Source organism: Numenius arquata, chromosome 2 (genome assembly GCF_964106895.1).
Source record: "Numenius arquata chromosome 2, bNumArq3.hap1.1, whole genome shotgun sequence".
NCBI lineage: Eukaryota > Metazoa > Chordata > Aves > Charadriiformes > Scolopacidae > Numenius > Numenius arquata.
Genome location: NC_133577.1, coordinates 21,992,268 through 22,009,269, shown reverse-complemented (window position 1 = coordinate 22,009,269; position 17,002 = coordinate 21,992,268). Strand labels below are relative to the sequence as shown.

Below are 17,002 nucleotides of genomic sequence, written 5' to 3'. Positions count from 1 at the left end.
GAATTTAAAAGGTATTCAGGTGTATTATCTGGCACAAAACCAATGTAAGTGCAGACAAATGTAACTAGAGATTAGAACTGTATTTTTCTTACAGAAGTATCTGAGCAATCACCTCAAGGGTCTTCCACTAAAATACTAGTTATTATTAACTGATTTAAAAGGTGATTTAATTGGAATAAGGATTGAAACTCACTATTACCCCACAGAAATATTCTCTAATTTATTTTGTAACAACTTCTTTATTCTTCCCTCCCACTCCAGGGACATCTCCAGGGCACACACATTTTAAACAAAACATGTTTGCTGTAAATAAGAGCTTAATAAATGCACATTGCACAAAATACCAATTAAAATACTTTTAACACATTTTTATAAGACTATATTTTAAAAAGTATATAACAGAGCAGAAACAACAGTCAGCCGCTATATAACCCTTCTCAGCTTAGCCTCCAAGCTCTTCACAGCACGGTAAGAAAAAAGTGTCTCTTATATGCACAAAGGAACAGACACAAAAGACTGAAGAAACCATCCTGATCAAAAAATGAGAAGTCTTGAGTCTCTGCAGTAGTGTTATATCAGGCCTAGTGACATATAGTGACACACAACTCCATCAAAAAAATATAAATTTCATAGAAGTCGACTTCAAAACAAAAGAAAACAAAAAAGTTACTCAAACCGGCAGCTATAAAATTTCTTGGGTTTTGAAAACTGCCTTCATTACAAGTGTTTGAGTCTCTCTCTAAAAAAAAAAAATTTAAAACTCAAATATGCTAATATTTCCACAGTGAAAATTCAAAACTGCCAGAAAAACATTTCATTTCTACCCTCAGTTTTCAACCAGGCAAGCAAACAACCATTACCTCACTTCTTGGTCCAGCAACAGAAGAGGACAGGGATTCTTCCAGGTCTTCAGGAAGCACAGAAATGTTTTCCCTGGACAAGATGGTGATAAGTCCACTTTTTTTGGTAAAGAAGATGGGGAGGCTAGTACAGGAACCTGCTCCTAAAATGCTATCTCCTAAGATAAGGGAAGAGGGGAAAAAAAAAAAAAAAAAGAAAAGAAAAAAGCATATAAATGCCACTTTAAGAACAAAATGTAACAGTTTCATAGACAATTATTAAATTTGTCATGAAGGAATCAACAGTAATTGACAACTGCACCTGACTTACAGAAACTGTGGATACTATTTGCTACTCAAGATGCAGATTTCCAGATACTGCAAGTTTAAAAAAAAAAAAATATAAAAAAAAAATATTCAAGATTTAGATTGTTCAAATTCTACCTAAGGACCAATGTGCACGTCCTACTTGAAAACAGCTCTGAAGGTCAAGGACGACATACTTAGAGACGTCTGACACAAGCACCTAGTATGAATTTTAGGCTAAGCCTCGACACAAAAGTTTACGTCAAGAAAAAAAAAAATCCACAGTGAATGTTGGGGGGGAAAAAAAAAAAAAAAAAAAAACACACAAAAGGGAGGGCCAGAAAGCCCCACAAACAAAACCCCACCCCTTCATATAGCAAGAGTGGGAATCTACTTCGTTTTCATCAGGAACACTGTAGAGTAAGCAATAACAATACTGGATGTCATGTTGGTGTTTTCTCCATACACTCCTGTGAAACTCCCAACTTGAAAGATTTAATAAGGAGAAAAAGGAGCATAAGCATGATTCTGCTCTCCGAGAAATCCAAATACTGTAAAAACATTCAGTTAGAAAGTACCAACAAAATGTGATCTTTTTTTTTTTTCTTCTGCATGTTACCTTGTATGCCAAATATGATTTTCTCCTGTGGTAAAGAAATTCTTCCAGTTCCAGTGGAACAAGCAAACACTTCATCTTCTTTATAGAGATAAGCAGCATGGCTAAAGTAATCCGGGACTACCAGACAGCACAACACTTCCTCTTCTGACTGAAAGCATTACATACAAACAATATCACATATATAATCAAAACCTTAAACAAACATCTAACATTTTAAAGGCTGATCTGAGTTGCCTAAATTTGCTTTAATTTTTAACAAGAATATAGAACTTATAACCTAAAAAACCAAACAAAACCACTTTTAATTTGTCCTAAAACTTAAGATCCTGGAGTTTTTTTCTTCCATATATATTAAATTATTGCTAATTTCACATGGAAAGATAAGTAAGCAGATCAATTATTCTACTGTTTTCACACTCTCTTTCCATCTTAAAATTCAATTTTAAGATGCCTTTACAGGTAGGGGGAGAAGGGGAAGAGTAAAAGAAGTTTACCAAACAAAGTTAATGCCCAAGTTTATGCTTCCAGAAGAGACAGCACAAGTGAGGTATACTAAGGACAACCAATGTGTCCTCCCCTCCCAGCAAGCCAGCTGTCTAGCAAGGACCGAAATGCAGGTCTTTTAATTCCTTGTTCTGCTTACAAGTGTCTCATCAGAGTCTGAAATCTGGTCTACATGGATTGCACGAGTATACTATAAAATTACTCTGTAGAAACTTTCACAGACAGGAAAAAATTGAAGTTATTAAGTAATAATCAGATGTTTAGTCTTCTATTTTTGAGGCTTTTTATCTTATACTTTAAAATGTGAAGTATAAACTTTACATCAGTTACTATTAAACATTGAAAGATGCTAGCACAAATTTTCCTCAAAATACTATGTATACGTACTCCAAGATCAACCTTAAGACAGAGAACTTGATTTTCCTTTAGACAAAAATTTGATAGCTGATTTATTTACAGGAATATTCTGAAACACTGTGCTTCTTAACTCAGTTTCAGAGCCTTCATTTGCATACCTGAAAAGATGGGTTATACTGTGTAACCTCCACAACAACGTCATCAGACATCTGGTAGCCTTTATCTTCTACTGTTATCAGAGTGTAGTAGACAAGACACGGACGATCTCCAGGATGCCACGCTGCAGCAAGTATCACCAGTCCATCACTATTCAACAACAGATGTCACACCATTGAGAGATGATTATTACACATTTTACTTGCTTAAACTCTACCACTCAAGCCCCCAGATATTTAAGTACAATTACAAATAAATATTTTCCAATGCTGTATTTTTTTTTAGAAAGAAAGACTATACTATTTGTTCTTTGAAGCTGTTTTATTAACAGTATTCATATTGCAGTACAAAACTGAACCCAGGCAGTTGTGGATTTATGTAATTAAATTAAATACAAGAGATACCGAATTGTCTGCATTTGCTGGAATAAGTAACAATTGCTTACTTGTCATCTCTGTAATATCAAGACTAAACAAATACCCAAACCTGATAAGATGACACAAAAAAAAAGTAAAAGAAATTATTCTTAGGTAATGAATTTGTAATGCTAAAGAGATAATGACAGCATGAAGTATAGGATACTCCAGATATCTAATACGACATGTTCATTTTATCAACAGTGGCACTCAAGTAAAATTAAACTACAACTACTTACATAAAGTTTTTGCAAGAAAACAGACATTTGTCCTATTAATGTAAGTCTTACCAGATGCAAGAGTACTTCCTTACCGATTCTGTTGCAAATCCATGTATTGTATATTTACTCCTCCTTTAATATCTTCATAGTTACTTTCAGAACCCTAAAAAACAATACAACTGACTTATAACTATACATAAATAGGCAATTAATTAAACAAACACACAAGCCCTTTCCAAGTGAGCTGGCTCTTACCCAAATTGCATCTGTAATATGTTCTTTCAGGATCCTGTTGATATCCCAGCTGAGAATATACCGTTCTGATGAATCATCAATCTCCCATTTGTATAGATTTGAACTTGTTAGCATATAAAAGCTTGATCTCTCTTTATCCCAAAGAACACTAGAAATCTGCATTTAAAAAAGAAAAAGCTAAAAAGGTTAAAGAGCAGCCTTACTATTTGGATAGAACAATCCACACCACTATTGGTCCACAAAAAAAATAATAAATCACTTCCTTGGGCAACCTACACAAGTTACTTTACAAGATGAGAGTATTATGATAATTTCCAAGAGTAGTCTTATTTTATAGATATAAGAACACCTACAGTAAGTAGGTTTCTCATACTTTCTTCTAACTTCTGCAGAATTCCCTGACAAAGCTCAACCCAATCACCAGCCCTTGGCAACCCTAAATCACCAAAGTAAAATTACAGGTTACTGTTAGTTTCTTCAAATAGTAATGAGGCTATTACTAGAAAGAGGCAAGACTTTGAATCATTGCATATTCCCCAGGAATAGTGTAATTCCTGCAGGAAGTATTACTATTTTAAAGTCTCCTTTTATTCAGATTTGAAGAGCAAGTCAGCATTCTCCTTTACAAAGCATACAGATTTATTCAGTTTCTCTCTTTCAAATATCAACGAAATATAAGTAACATAAGAGTTGAATCTTCTCTCTTTTTTTGGTCGTCGTATATCCTTACACAGTCTTTTTCTTTGTTAAACACTGAGGCTGGAAATTACAGAGGCAAATTAAAGTAGATTACTATATGAAGGTTCTTCAAGCTTACCACAGCATCATGTCCAGGAGACAATATACCCAGAAGAGAAGAAACCTTTCTACCAATCCCAGAAAACATGCCCTGGCCTTGTGGGAGGGCATGCTGATGAATCTTGCCAGAACTATCTGGTATTAATCGAACTAGCTGGCCTCTGGAAGATGATAAAATAAAGCTTCCTCCCTAACAAAAAGAAAAAGCAACTATATTAAAAAAAAAAAAATTACGATCACATTCCTGAAACAATTCTAATGTCAGATAAAATTCTTTATGTCAGCTCATAAGGGTGAACACTAAGCAAGAACAAGACACAAGGCATCCACACAGTATATCAAAGCTAACAAAGAAAATTTAAAACAGAAAGCATTTAACACATAAAAAGACTGTTTAAACAAATTTTCCACATTATTCTCTATGCTTGAATCAGTACAGCGTACAGCTCACACTACACTTTTAAAATTTTAAACCATATTTTTGAAAAATATGAAAATATATTTAATCAATCTCTATAGGAACTTCTACATGTAACATTCATATGTTGAATTATGATTTAAATAACATTCAATTTCCATGTGTGCGTTTAAAACTTAAAGTGTCATTAAACACACTATAATTTTTTTTTTTTTAATAGCATCCTATCCTACAGGATACTAATCTAAATGAACTGCATAAAAACTCTTCAATCTGGTTATGTCAAAAAAGACTGGGGTAAGTAACTAAAAAATGAATAGCACATTAGTGAATGTATAACTGAGGAAAGATATCACAATGCTTGTGTCAGACCAGGAAAGAAAACATTAGTGTTTCTTAACATCTTGAAACTCTTAAGAAATTCATCATTAAGATCACTGTCTTCTGATTAGGTTTACAAATGTTTATGACATGCTGATGCCCTAAAATAATATTTACAATACAGGATATGAACAGTAAATGTTGAAAAGGTCATGAGATAAAATGTTATTTAATTGATATTAACTTGTTTTGAAGATAACACATATTGTAACACACATTGAATTTTTGGATATATTCCGAGAGTTTTCCCCATTTAGGCACATCAACAACAGAAAACAGAATTTCTAAGAACAATTAATAATATACTTGTTCATTACGTTCATAGAGAAATCTCTCAAATTCAGTCACTAGTGACCTATGCCGCAAGACGCTAAGCGTGTGGTCTGCAGATTCATATGAAGTAGTTCTTTGGTTTTGTGACAGCAGCAAGTAATCACAGTAGTAATACTGACACTCCTCATGGGCTGAGGTACCAAACCACTCCTGTTAACCTTGTGTTTGAATCCTGCATACTTCCCCGACTTTAAGATTATTATTTGACTACCAGTCATTTCGGCTACTTAAGATCATCACACTCATCGACAATCTCTGAAATTACTCCTCAGAATGTTTTCAATAGTTTGCAACATTTATTGGAGGTTTAGGACTGATAATGTGGAGCACGTTTTTTAATTTTTAAATTAGGAATTAAAGCAGTATTTTAATATAAATCACACTGTACCTTTACTGCTGTTAAGAAACTACAGAGAGAGCCTCCAAAGTCTGTAAAAGTCTCCGTATAGGAACCTTCGTGTGCAAGATTGGGCCAGTAGCGCACAGAACCTTCACTAGTAGCAACCATTATTGCCAGAGACTAGAAGCGAGAAAATAATAACAGAACGTGCAAGATAATAATAATCAGAATACAGCTTTAACTAAAACATGTTATTTTACATATCAAGATTGTGGGCGACAAACACACAAAAATTAGTAAATGCCTATGGATGCACACTGACAAACCTAGAACTGAATTGCAAAATGATTCTGTAGCATAATTTAATATGTGCAGGGAATGTTATACTTGCTTATTTTGATAACAATAATATTTTCTACTGGTTCTTGTTCCTGGTAATTCAGGGTCTGCTATTGAAATGCAAGCAAAACTTACAGTTGCAAGACAGAGAAGAGCCTATGGAGAATTCCAGATGCCAAGTGAAATAAGCTACTATGGAAGACTTAAAATGCAGACTATCATTTAACAAAGAAACTGCTCTAGTGTCATTAAGAGAAATATTAAATCACACAGTGGCTCTTCTCTTCATAAAGACATAAGGCCATAGTGTGCCTACATTAGGGCTTCTGACTCAGGAAACCACTCAGATACCAGATTCACAGTATGAAGGAAGAGACTGTGTTCAAGCAGAGATTTAGACAGAAAGCATTATACCTAATCTACTGGTTGTTGAAAAAAACCCCACAGAACAATAGAAGAACTGTAGCTGAGAGCTGTTATTGAGCTCGTTAGAATTTCTAACTGATTTTTGACTAGACACAGATCATGACAAAAGGAAAGTGGTTGGCTAACGAACATCATAACAATCAAAAGACCACCACAGAATGCATTGTCCTTTGTGATTCCTTCCCATTATTTAGTAATTTTCATTTTAGTGAAATATCTTCTACCACTAATATTTCTAGTTCATTCTATAAAATCGTAGTATCCATGCATAGTTCACAAACTGAAGAAAGATGAAAAAAAAATGTCTTGGTTCAGGTGTATTATTTCCTCTTAAACTTCTTTGGGTATGACTAAGTCATACAGCATTTAGAGTTTTATGAGCTAATCAGAAGATACTAAGAACGCTTTTCATCATCTGGAAGTGTAACACTAGAGCAAGTCAAAAGAAAAGACCTATTACATATTCTCCGCTGCTTCTTCCTTCCAAAGACAACTGCTTATCCAGCTTTTATTACAGTACAGCATATATTACCTGAAAACTTTACCCAAGCTGAAAATGAGACCACCTTTTCTTCATGAGTGATAGTAAAAGATACATTAACATACTTTCAGAAAACTTAACTGAGCTTCAAACCTCACTTTCTAGCACAGTATGTTATGAAAAAGCACTTAGGAAAGTAATCAGTCAAGACAGATTAAATCACATGTCCTCCTAGCACCAGCTTCCTTACAAAGACCAGCCAAGGGAGGGTGCTGGTGTTGGCTTCTCATACACATGTACTTAGAATTAAACCACTGCTGAACAACTGTTTCAGCCAGCATGCATTTAAATTGCACTTGCTTAGACTGAATATCTGATTGCCCTGGTGTTTGTTAACACAATACTTCTTAGTTTACTGTATTTTTGTTCGTTATGACACCAAGTAATCCTTAAGAAAACAGCAGAATTTTGTTTATTTCAAACATATTTATTACAAACCATCAATCCCGACCTTTTGAATAGATAGTACACCATCAAATACAGTTTTCAAATAAGTAGTTGATAAAATAGGATATATTCAAAGTTACTTTAAAAGTATTTTAAAACACTACAATTTAAAAGTTGATCACCTGCAGAGAAGGTGCTTCACCTGAGGCACTGAGACAAGATATAGCTGCTAAACTAGAACTCCACTGGAAGTCACTGGGTGGCAGCTGCAGTTCCTTGCATAGAGATAACTGCAAGAAAAAAGAGATGCCGTAGTAAGCATGAGACTGGAAGAACTCATTTCTCTGCCGCAAAGTCTTTAGACTTTTTCACCTTGCTAAAAATTAATTTTGAACTAGCCCTGACACTGTTTAAGTGAACCAAAAGAACAACCCAATACATTTTCAGTAAGGTTGTCACAACCACCAAACAGCTCAAAAAGCACCTACTTGTACGTTTTCAAACATTACTGTTTTTCTTTAGTTATTTCTGAGTTTTTCTCACAACAGTACAATATTGAATTATTTCTTTCAGAGCTCCAATTATTTGACCAATCCTTAATACAATGTGCTAACAAAGGAGCAGACCAAAATTAAACCAGAATTGTTTGAAAAAGCTCACTAGGTAGTAACATAGTGGAGAGGGGAAACACTCCTTCCTCCCTTCCCTCCTCCCCCAAAGTTAAACAATCAGAAAAATTGTAATCCCTTGAAAAATCTCTGCAAGTACCAGAATGCATATACCTGACACTCCACTGTAAGTGCAGAATCTGTATAATTAATATACGTTGCACTAATTGAAAGATACTGATTTTGTAACTACAGGTTTCCTCTGACCATACTTGCTATTCACTGAAATGATGCTGAAAAAAGTGCTGCCCAGATGGAAAAAAAAAATAAATTATCTTGACATGAGAAACCCAGATGAAACATATGTTCAACACAGCTGAAACTAACCTTTTTTTTTTTTTGACAAGTTGAAAATCAGTCCCAGAATAATCTAAACCAAACTGTAACATATCAACTACTTTTTAACTATTAAAATAAGCTTTATCAAGACTATCTAGCATAAGAGGCACCTATTAAAATGCAAAAAAATTAATCTTAGTGTTAAGGTGACAATTAAAAATGAAGAGAAGAATAAAAAATGTTAAGCTCCCTCAAAAGCTTGAGTTTCAGTTACTGTTAGTATGACTTCATACCAACCCCATTGCTTTTGGGGGAAACCAGACAAACTCCAATTTATAAAGAAATTCTTGATTTAAAAAAAACACAACTGAATAACTTGTTCAACTACCATAAAATATAGGAGTTTTTCCATCTTGATCTTTCAGTTACCTTAGCTACTGCAGACTGACCGATCTTCCAAATAATTAGCCTCTCTTTATGGACTAACCAGGCCCATCCACTTTCATCCACTTGAACGCTCAGCTGGTCATCAGCTACATAAAAAGTAATTTTTTTTAAGCATTCAGATTTTTAAAACACTGCAGAGTAACCTTAAAATCAACAAACTTTCATCCTCATATGAAAATAAGAAATATACTTTCTATTAAATTAAACTCCATGTTAGAATTTCCATGTATTTGATTAAGATACCAAATTACTACATAAAGTTTAAAAATCCTTTTGACAAACACTCAACTTTTGAGAGTGAAAACCAAGACGATCCTAGAAGATATTTCCATCATTTTACAGCAGATTATAATAGCTTTGTAAAAAGCTCAGCAATTTTTAAGGTTATTTTTAAGATACGTATTTTTGGTTCCTCTTATATCTACTATAAAAAGAAAATTTATCCACAGGGAAAAATAATTAGAAGACCAATTTATTGAACCCAGGGAAAGGTTTGTATCACTGGGGCTTCTAGAAGTGACAACAAACATGGATTAAAAGTAAATTAGAAAAACTTTATAGTGTTCACTCTAGGACACAACAGAATCAAAACAAGTGAAAAAGGTGAGAAAGAACCAATGAGCAAAAGTTACTAAGAAAACTATTGGCTTTCTTTATAACCTTGGATTTTACAATATATTGGTTAAGACAGCACCTGAGAGATACTTACATGCATCCATACCCACATAGGTGTTATTACAACTATAATGACATACTTAACCAAGTTGGATTCAAACAAAGGCATAAACATTTCAGTTTCCACTGTACAGTCAGCATTTAAATGGCATCAACATGTTAATGCTTCTGTCACCTGTCAATTTCCATGAGAAAAAAAGCAGACAAAATCAGTTCTTACCATCAGCCTTCTTAAGGGCTTCCATAACCTTAACAGGCAGAGAGGATCCAAAAGCCTTAACATCATAGTTAATAGTTTCACTTGCTGAGGGATGCTGAATAACTCTGGTAGGAGTTGCTCTTAAACAAAACGAAAGTTATAATTAGTTTTTTATTGTTTCTTCACCAGTTTCAACAGACATTTACTTCATTAGTATCTGTTTAGAAATAGATGTGATAAGATTGGTTTATGTAAAATAATTGGGTCTTTTTAGTCTGGAGAAGAGAAGGCTGAGGGGGCGATCCGATCAACACTTAAAGGGTGGTGACGAATACTTAAAGGGTGGGTGTCAACATGAAGGGGCCAGTCTTTTTTCAGTGGTGCCCAGTGACAGGACAAGAGGAAATAGGCACAAACTTGAACATAAGTAGCTCCATCTAAACATGAGGAGGAACTTCTTCACTTTGAGGGTGGCAGAGCACTGGAACACGCTGCCCAAAGAGGTGGTGGAGTCTCCATCTCTGGAGACATTCAAAACCCACCTGGACAAGTTCCTGTGCAACCTGCTCTGGGTGGACCTGCTTTGGCAGGGGGTTGGACTGGATGATCTCCAGAGGTCCCTTCCAAGCCCTTATCATTCTGTGATTTTGTGAAAATAATGTGCTCCCTCTGGGAGCACCACCTAAAGCAATAATTTGGCAGCTTCCTCACAAGTTGTTAGCTGTCAACAAATTCTTTTTTTTTTTTTTTTTTTTTTTTTTTTTTTGTTTTAAAGAACTGATTTTGAATATGCATTCCTCCCCATCAACAAAATCACCATTCAACTTCTCTACGTTCTGGTTATCTATAGAATAAAGCTACCCACAATGCCAGGAGAAGCTCAATAGAAGTTCTTCTCTGACTGCAGGGCCTATTCCCATCCCCTGTTCTATCACTGCTGGGCAGTAGACACTGTGCAACACTTCCAACACCTGTGGCAGCGACGATCAGCTAGCTCTTCTACTGCCCTTGTCTTACTGTAGAGACTACAGTTCTTATCTGTTTCAGTCATTATCTGTTTCACAATATAATCTATAAAAGCTGCTTTGCATCTTCCCCAACCTTCTCCCTCTGGAACAGCATAGGTCTGCCTTGTCATTTGAACATGATTAAGTGGGTAAATATGTCTGCTTATAGAAAATAATGCCCTCTTTTTATTTCTCCTCACAAGTAAAATGATGTCACAGACCTTCCCAGTGTGAAATGCCAAAAGATGACAGTAGAAGACAAGCCTGACAAGTGGGTTGGAAAAATACCATATTAAACAGACTGAATTAAAAGTTCCCCAAAACTGAAAATGGGCAATCTTGTTTATCTCAACAACAAATAGCTGCTTCTGAGAAAAGAGATTCTGAACCCCTGAAATTGATCAGGGGCTCATGTAAAATCTGTTTTGATTTGTGTGGAAGAGAGAGGAGGGGAAGCTGAGGGGTGGAGGGGGAAGCCTAAACTTTGATTATTTTATCCTCTTTTTAAATACAGAGGTTCATATTATTTCCATATTTTTCCTATACGAGGGATACCTCTGGAATTCAGGGATACCCTCGAACTCAAATGCTAAGAAGAGATATTTATAATACTGAATGTGCGGTATTGTATATTTGTAGTTTTAATGTACAATACCACTTTTAAAGAGCCTTAAAACTGTTCAACTATAAAGTTTTTCAGTCGGAATTTGTTACCATGAGAATAAAGTATATCAAATATCCTACAAAGAATCTGACAGCACCCAAGAAACCACAGACTAATAAAATCTTACTACTCCTGTAGGAAAGTAAATGAGCAAAATGGGCAAACAGATTAGTAACTCTCATAGATTTTTTTTTTCCTTTTCATACAGAAAAATTCTATCAGAATTTTCTGAAAAAAGTCAGCGAATACAATCCTGACAATATTAGGGTACTTAAATTTCCCCAAATCTTTCAAAAAGATCCCATATCAAATATTCCTAAAGAAATCAAGCTGGCAGTTACAAGGAAAAGTCTTACTGTAGAACCAAACCCTGTATGAATGCGAAAGCAATAAGCAAAAAACAATACAGAGGAAATAAAGGCTAATTTATACACTGCAGGAAAGTTTCCATTCTATAAACCTGTACTGGTGTCTAAAATCTTCAGCACATTCATAAAAAAACCCCAACTACCAGAGTAACAGTGTCTTGACGGTACAGTATTATTCAGGACAGTCAAACAGCAAAAGGAACAGCTGAGTTACTAAATACTGAATAAAAGGCAAAACAGAAAACGCCACAACAACTCCACATACAGCTTCATGAGTACTAGGATGACCTAGCATGCACATATCTCAGAACAGTAGTGTAGAAAACCTACCAAAAAGAGATTTAAGGATGATCAGAGATACAGAGTACCTTACAATACATCCCAACAGAAAAACAAATGGTAAAACTGCATTTGTGAAACAGCAATGCTGTCACCTACAATGGCTTCAGCGTGTAAAAATGCAGCAGGTTTGCAGAGAGCGGCAAAATATTTTCTTAAACCTTCTTGTATAGATAGTTGAAAGTAAGAACTTTCAGGCACAGCCCTCTCATTAGCCACATTTAGACATTTACTGAGGCACAAGATCGATATAAGCTAATTACCAAGTACTACACATGACCAAATGACACTTTTCCCCCTCCAGGAAGGTGAAATGTTTTTACCTAACTAAAGGCCTGTGTGTCTGCACCTGGGGTCTGGCTGCATTTGTAAGACTCAAGACAGAGATTCAGATGGCAAGCACTTGGAACACTTGGCTCCGTTTTGTTTTTTTTAGATTACGATACTTTTTTTACTACTTTTTTTTTTTTAAATCACCAGCTTAACTTCCTAATAGCTCCCGCAACAATTACTGCTACTTCAGCAAACAAAGACCAAGTCTGTTCGGACCCTCCGTAACAGCCATCTCACGGTGTGTGACAGACTTTCCCCACAGGAGAGAAGAGAAGCACTCCAGCACTCCGGCAGCTGCCCTCCATCCCCTCCCCTCCCCTGCAGCCAGAGGCGACGCCACCTCTGCTGGCTGGGGCAAGGAGACAGCCCTGCCGAGAGGCCGGAGGGCCCGGGGCACTCGGTAACGGCCCGGCGAGAGAAGGCGGCTGCCTGGGCCTTGCCCCGGGCCCGGCCGAGGGACTCACCGGGCGGAGAGGGAGCCGCTCCTCCGCCCCAGCGGGGAGAACAGCACCGGCGAGCCGGCCGCCGCCACGACGCCCAGGTTCTTCCTGCTGCCCGGGCGGGAGAGAGGGCTGGGGGCGGCGGTGCCGAGGTTCCTGCGGGCCGACCCCCCGGGGGTGCGGGGGGATGCGGGGGCCGAACCGAACATGGCTGAGAGAGGCGCGAGCCGGCACGGGCTTCCCGCCGGGCGCCGGCTGATGGCGTCACTGCAGGGCGGGGCGCGGCGCAGCCCCTGCCGGGGAGCGGCGGGAACCCCACGGCACGCGCCCGCTCCGCCGGCGGCGGGACCCGACCGTCACGCTGCGCCGGCATCTTCCCACATCGCCCGGTACAGCCCAGCGGCGGGAAACCGCCCTCGTAAAGACACACCTCGTCGTTATTACAGGCCCAGGCGTTAACGCAGAAGCGTCCCGCTTCTACCAGGGCTGCCGCAGGGCTCCTGCCGTGCCTCAGGGTTGCGGTGAATGGCTCGATGCCCGGGTGGTGACCAGTGACAAGTGGTGGGGTCCTCAGGGGTTGGTACTGGGACCGGTGCTGTTTAATGGCTTTGACAGCGACATGGACAAGTGGGATTGCGTGCGCTCTCAGCAAATCTGCCGATGACACCAAGCTGTGTGGTGCCGTCGACAAGCTGGAGGGAAGGGATGCCATCCAGAGGGACCTGGACAGGCTTGAGAGGTGGGCCCGTGCAAACCCCGTGAAGTTCAACCAGGCCAAGTGCACAGGTCCTGTACATGGGTTGGGGCAATCCCAGGCACAAATACAGGCTGGGTGGAGAAAGGATTGAGAGCAGCCCTGAGGAGAAGGATTTGGGGTGATGGCTGATGAGAAGCTCAATATGAGTCAGCAATGTGTGCTTACAGCTACAGAAAGGCAACCGCATCCTGGGCTGCATCAAAAGAAGCGTGGCCAGCAGGTCGAGGGAGGGGATTGTGGCCCTCTACTCCACTCTGGTGAGACCCCCACCTGGAGTACTGCATCCAGCTCTGGAGTGCTCAGCACAGGAAGGACGTAGACCTGTTGGAATGGGTCGAGAGAAGGACCTCAAAGATGATCAGAGGGCTGGAGCACCTCTCCTATGAAGACAGGCTGAGAGTTGGGATTGTTCAGCCTGGAGAATAGAAAGCTCCTGGGAGACCTTACAGCAGCCTTTCAGTATCTGAAGGCGGCCTACACGAGAGCCGGAGAAGGACTTTTTACAAAGGCATGTAGTGATAGGATGAGGGGTAATGGCTTCAAACTGGAAGAGAGTAGATTTAGATATTAGATATCAGAAAGAAATTTTTCACTATGAGGGTGGTGAGGCACTGGAAGAGGTTGCCCAGGGAAGTTGTGGATGTCCCATCCCTGGAAGTGTTCAAGACCAGGCTGGATGTGGCTTTGAGCAATCCGTCTAGTGGGAGGTGTCCCTGCCCATGGCAGGGGTTAAGGGTGTGGAACTAGATGATTTTTAAGGTCCCTTCCAATCCAAACCATTCTTGTTTCTATTTTTCCGGAGGGGGAGAGTGGAAGGAGTCAGGCACCACAGTGACCTGAGGAGGATGGTGGTGTTACCATGCCCTCCTCCCCAGCACAGCAGACTGGGCAGTCACTTTCCTCACCCGGCAGCTCAGGCAGCCAGCAGAGTGGGGTGGTCTCACAAAAACACGGGTTCCCTCACCTGGGTCTTCCTGAGGAATGCCAGATGCACTTGGTCCTTCGGGATGCTCTCAGAAGGATGCACAAAGCTGGATTCAGGAACCGTTTTTCACAGAATTCATGCAGTTCTGGCGCTTACCAACTCAAGCAGAGAAAGGTGTCTGGATATGCTCAAAAAACTGCTGTTGAAAGACCATTGCAAATGTCTGTTTGGCACTTTCGGAAGGATGTATTTTCCACTAATAGAGTTGCCTAATCTTTGAAGTAGCTTGTGCTTGTGTTTGTCCAAAATTTCTAATTTAAAAAAAAAAAAAAAAAAAAAGAAAAAACATTCCAGGCAAGCTTTGGTACATTTCACATCTATGGTAAATAAAAATCATGCGCTACCACTATTCAATGGCAGAGAATTATGTTTTAGTCTTAAAGGGGAACTACATTTTCTCATTGAAAGAAAATACTCAACTGCATTTGTTTGTATGAAAAAGAACTTTCAGAAGGTATGTATGTACCATCTACTTGGGGAAGAAGTTGGATTGTATGCATACTATCAATGAAGCTAATTAGTTAAAATAAACTAAAAATAGAATATTCAAAAATTTCTGATCACTTCCCAAAAACATGTTCTCTGATTTAAAAAGAGGCTGTTAAGCTTTCTACGTGGACTGTGGTCCACTATGACTGAACCTGAAATGCAGAGAAGATAAACTTGAGATGCTTCATCTGGCCATACTGAAGGAGGAGGCACGTGTCTGTTTCAGTGCTTTGCCTTCACTCTGTCTCCTTTTGCTTTGATTTTATGAGAAAAGTAAAACACAAACATTTAGTGAAGCTTCACTATACTGTTACATTAATGTAGTATCCTTCTATAGAGCCTTCTCGTATTACATACCATGCAGTGCTGATAAATCATGAGTAAAGTCTGTTATCCAATGTACCTGTTATGACAGATGTTCACCCTTCTGTGGACTAGAACTTTTCTATAGCTTTTCACACTTCTGTAGACTGCAACACCTGCCAGAACAACTAACGAACAAAAGATTTAAAACATTTATTCAGTTCAGCTGCAAGTAACTCCTGTGACCTGTGTAAACACATGAATAAAGGGGCTCGCTGCATCTCACATAAGGAGAAATTACATGAGTAAAGATTCTCATGAAGATGAGATGAATAGAGGTTCAAGTCCCTCTAAATACCCTAATAAAGATAGAACAATTGGTAGTCAACACTGAAACTAAATATTGGGTCAGTGGTATCTTTAGCATATCTTTAACACACTATCTGCTTCTAGTAGAACGATATCAGCAGGTAAAATTACATCTGGACGTAATTTTATTTTCATTCCTTAGCACAGGGATCTCTTAAGCATTTTCACTGTGTTCACAAAGTACCATTAAGGGCACATTTTAAGCTTGTCCAGCACTAAGTATCTCACCTATTGCCAATAAAGTTTTCCAGCAACAAGTTTTCCTAGCATAGATGAGTTTTAATGTGACCTGGAAAGTTTCCAGCTTTTTAAAGTTATCTTGTGGAGTTTTGCATCTTCAGAAAGTCAAGAGATTCTATTGGAAGAGATTCTTGAATTAGAAACACAAAGCCTTCTCTTTACTGCCAAATGTACCCTTCTGCAGTTATCAAATTAACTTAATGCTATTATTTTACTAGTTGTCCCTAATAAGGTAGTTAGGCAAAACCTGGGATTTCTATGAATGAAACTAAGTAACAATAAAAAACCCCTTACATATGCCTTAAAAAAGGACAAAAAAATTACACATATAAAAGCGTATTCTTTTGGATGTCATCTTAGAAGGGAAGTGAAACTAAAGAACTGGGAAAATAGAGAAGGGAAGAAAATGCATGCATATTTTTGATATTCCTATGCTGTCTTAATATACTAATATACTGATACACTTCCTTTGTCTTTCTGTAAAGTCAGATTTTTTTGTTTGATTGCTTTTTTTTGTTGGGTGCTTTTTTTGTTTGTTTTTTTTTTTAAAGAACTTTCCTCCAACGCATGCTTCCATACTCTCCAAACTGTGTTCTCATACGTAATTCTCTACAGTCACTGTAGATGGCGATCATAATCAACGTTCCCATTTCAGAACAAAAGGTAACTGAAAGGACAGTGCGGTGGAGGTCAGGCAGAGCATTCACAGTACCTTAGTGTCACGCACTTTTGCATTCCAGCATTTCAAACTACCGAAAAGCACAAAAAACAAAAGTTCCTTGAAAAGGGAAGAGACAATGATAT

General features: G+C 38.2%; 1 protein-coding gene across 1 annotated transcript in view; it reads right to left on the bottom strand.

The window, feature by feature from the left end:
* NUP133 (nucleoporin 133) overlaps positions 1-13,302 on the bottom strand; it is a 33,737-nt gene extending 20,435 nt beyond the window's left edge. Inside the window, exons 1-11 of the mRNA XM_074168381.1 lie at positions 13,080-13,302; positions 9,926-10,044; positions 9,013-9,116; positions 7,819-7,926; positions 5,992-6,123; positions 4,491-4,661; positions 3,674-3,829; positions 3,511-3,581; positions 2,784-2,931; positions 1,765-1,912; positions 861-1,018 (exon numbers count right to left, since the gene is read on the bottom strand). Coding sequence (XP_074024482.1) covers positions 861-1,018; positions 1,765-1,912; positions 2,784-2,931; positions 3,511-3,581; positions 3,674-3,829; positions 4,491-4,661; positions 5,992-6,123; positions 7,819-7,926; positions 9,013-9,116; positions 9,926-10,044; positions 13,080-13,264 — 1,500 coding nt within the window. The 5' untranslated portion in view covers positions 13,265-13,302. The remainder of the gene's footprint in view (positions 1-860; positions 1,019-1,764; positions 1,913-2,783; positions 2,932-3,510; positions 3,582-3,673; positions 3,830-4,490; positions 4,662-5,991; positions 6,124-7,818; positions 7,927-9,012; positions 9,117-9,925; positions 10,045-13,079) is intronic.
* Positions 13,303-17,002: the final 3,700 nt, after the last annotated feature.